Source organism: Argiope bruennichi, chromosome 10, assembly GCF_947563725.1.
Source record: "Argiope bruennichi chromosome 10, qqArgBrue1.1, whole genome shotgun sequence".
NCBI classification, from domain to species: Eukaryota; Metazoa; Arthropoda; class Arachnida; order Araneae; family Araneidae; genus Argiope; species Argiope bruennichi.
This window is the reverse complement of record NC_079160.1, coordinates 80,326,821-80,330,173: the sequence shown is the minus strand read 5'-3', so window position 1 is coordinate 80,330,173 and position 3,353 is coordinate 80,326,821. Positions and strand designations below refer to the sequence as shown.

The window sequence follows — 3,353 nt, the reverse complement described above, 5'->3', positions numbered from 1 at the left end:
ATTTTGTGTGAAATCTTTGTATCAATTGATTGAAAAAAAAACGTATCTAAAACACAAATTCGATTTTTGGATACCATTAAGGGGGATGCCAGGGATTCACCGCCAAATAATTCGCCAAGGATGACACTATAGATTCAGTAAAAATGCTAATTTCACGCCGAAAGTTAATATTTCATAACTTTTGTACGCCAATGTCATGCAAGGCGCTCTCTGGCATTATTAGAGAATATGCGAGAAAGTTTTTGGAAGATTGCTCCACCATGGTTATAATAATGTGGGATAGCCCTCATTTTTAAATACTTTCTGCAATAAAACCAACCACTTCTCTATTCCAAAGCCTAAAGCGACCTGGGTTTTGCTATTTAAAGTGACAAGGTTTTCAGTTAGACAAAGTTTGACTGCAACTTCTGATTTATCTGATTACGCTCAAGCCTTTTTGATATTTTTTCAAACTTGTGACTGGATTGCTATTTCTACCGAATGATAAAGATCTTCAAGGTTCGGGAAGTTGGCCAACATTCGAAGAAAAAAAACATCTCTTTGACGCTGACTTTTTCAATTGCCTCCGAAATACTTACGTCATAATTTTACCTCGAAGTCATAATATTCTGATCTCTCACGTACGCTAACACTTACTACCGTTTATTTTTAACGATTTTATTCTGGCTGGTACTCAAGTAAGATTTTAAAGCGTTTTTATAGCGACCATGAATGAACCTCACAATCGATTCGGTAAGAACTTAGTCATCCTTTCTAACAAGCTTTCAGTTGCCACACATAAAAGAAATCCACTATTATGTATGGAAAATCTTATTGGTTATTGTTTTCGTTGAGTATCGCGTGTGATTTAATGAGGTAGCCTTGAAAAAAAATAATAATGAGGTTCCGTCACATGGTGCAATGCCGGGATATGATCCGATTTTTATCTAAGCCACTTTTAGATTAAATAGCATTTTATTTTCAATTTCTCACTTATGAAGAACTAACATTACCCATACAATGTTGCCCGTGGCATAACATCCAAGAGGAAAAATTAGCTTTAAAGATAACCTCCACCCGATATGGCCCCTCAGGGGCTCACCTACTATAGGTGAGTACGGGTGTCCCAATCCCGAGGTACCCAGGGATCTATACTCCCTTTACGTTTCCACTCCCCTGCGTCTTCTGCTTTCTGCTGTGTTTTTCCTTCCCTCGACGGCAAGCGAGGGAGCTCTCCATGAGAAGCTGTCGCCGCTCTGTTTGCTTCTTGCTTCTCATGGACAGCCAATGTCACACGTGTTGGCCGTGCGTGGCGACCCATTTGAAAGACGGGTGGTGCACTGTGGTCCCCGGTGCATCAATCGGCTGGTAGTTAGTCACCTGAGTGGCTAGTCTGCTAGGGATCAAGCGAAGGGGTTACTCCTTGGGCTTGGCGTTAAGGGTGGTCACTGTCCCCGGGGGTAACTCCGAGCGTATAGGTTCCGGCTAGCACCAAGGTAAGCGCCGAGGCTGGGAATGGCCAGAGCCGGTGGCTGCCTTCCCTTGTTGGGCTCCGTGGTGGGCGGTGCCGTCGGGCCTGAATCTTATGTAATGTCGTATGGCTCCTCCTCCCAAGAAGGGTCCCTTCAGTGGGCATCGTAAAGTACAACTGCAATCTGTTGAAAAACCATTTGATCATTTTTTTGTCGTACAGCGTGTTTCCGATACAAAAGAAAACTTTCATAATGTGTCTCCTTTTCTTGTTGAAAAGGCTTTCGTTGCAACGATTGGTGATGTCTCATCTATTCGTAAACTTCGCTCCGGCGATTTACTAGTGGAGGTTAGTTCCCGCCAACAAGCACAGAAAATTCTGAAACTTAAAGCCTTAGCAACTATTCCCATCACTGTTAGTGCTCATAAATCTCTGAATTCCTCCAAGGGTGTAATCACTTGCGGAGAGTTATATAATGTCCCTATTGAGATTATTACAAAAGAATTGAGCGGTCAAGGAGTGACTCAAGTACGTCAAATAACAATTAGACGGAACGGGGAACTTCTCAATACTAAACACTATATTTTAACATTCAATAGCCCAAAACTGCCAGAATCTATTAAAGCTGGGTATATAAATTTACCTGTCCGTCCCTATATACCAAACCCTCTACGTTGTTTTCAGTGCCAACGTTTTGGACATGCAAAATCGAGCTGCCGTGGAACTCTAACTTGCGCACGTTGTTCGGAAAAGGGCCATGACAGTCAGCAGTGTGCCGAATCTGAAAAGTGCATTAACTGCAGTGGCGATCATACTGCCTATTCTCGACTCTGCCCACGTTGGCAATTAGAAAAACAAATTGTAACGGTTAAATTCAAAGAAAATATTTCCTATCCAGAGGCAAGGCGCAAGGTAACATCTCAAACTCCTAACCCAAGTAATAGCTACGCATCTGTTTTTGCAAAAAATTTTAAAGCAGTAACTATTCCAGAAACTCATTCTGAAAAAACAAAACAATCCAAAAAAGCACAGTCCTCCAGTGCAGATTCAGATTCGGTTTCAAATAGTGCTCCTGAATCGTCAAACACTCGGAGACGTAAAGGTAAAACCAAATCTCAAAAATCTCTGTCGCTAAGGCTTTCAAAACGAGGCCTGTCACAAGCTGATTTGCCAACAAAGCTAAAAAAATCTACATTGAAAAATTCAATCGCTTTAGGACTGGCGAATAGGGGCCTTGTTCAACAAGACTTGCCATCCATTTTTGGCAATTCCCCTAAAAGTTCTGAACTCATCTCTCTCCATCCGTCGGAGGAAGAGGATGATTTGAAAATGAGTTGCGACACTCCAGCAACTCCTCATTCTTCTGCTTTTAGTTCTCTTTCCAAAACCTCTTAATGGGTACCTTCCTTTCTTGGAACTGTCGCGGCATTCGTTCGAAACTCCATAACATTAAACATCTCATCAACAAATTTCATCCTATTTGTATAGGACTTCAAGAGACCTTCTTGTCGTCTGATTTCCCTCTGAAACTTCGTGGCTATAACTGTACTCGGAGAGATATTACCTCCAGCACCCACCCATCAGGTGGTGTTTGCATTTTCACTTCTAATCTCTATCCGAGCACACCTCTTACTCTACACACCTCTTTGCAGGCCGTGGCTGTGCAGGTTCGTTCTCGAATTCTGGTTACGGTCTGTTGCATTTACTTGCCACCTCAACGGACTATTAGTCAAAGTGAGCTAGACAATTTGGTTGATCAGCTTCCATCACCATTTATCTTGTTAGGCGATTTTAATGGACATAGCACTTTGTGGGGTTCGGAAGTTACAAATTCTCGTGGGCGACAGATTGAACAATTTATTTCGAATAATTGTCTCTGTCTGCTCAATAATGAAGAAAAAAC

The 3,353-nt window shown here is 42.0% G+C and overlaps 1 protein-coding gene across 1 annotated transcript; it reads left to right on the top strand.

Annotated features, from left to right (window-relative positions):
- Positions 1 to 1,576: 1,576 nt before the first annotated feature.
- LOC129987612 (uncharacterized) lies at positions 1,577 to 2,845 on the top strand. Its single transcript, XM_056095574.1, has 2 exons — positions 1,577 to 2,288; positions 2,349 to 2,845. The coding sequence occupies exons 1-2, from the start codon at positions 1,577 to 1,579 to the stop codon at positions 2,843 to 2,845; spliced, it is 1,209 nt and encodes a 402-aa protein (XP_055951549.1).
- Positions 2,846 to 3,353: the final 508 nt, after the last annotated feature.

Excerpts from the sequence above, each read along its gene's own strand:
- LOC129987612 (XM_056095574.1), top strand. The coding sequence starts at position 1,577 with ATGGCTCCTCCTCCCAAGAAGGGTCCCTTCAGTGGGCATCGTAAAGTA. Across the intron at positions 2,289-2,348 it reads CTATTCTCGACTCTGCCCAC|AGGCAAGGCGCAAGGTAACA; the intron begins GTTGGCAATTAG and ends TTTCCTATCCAG.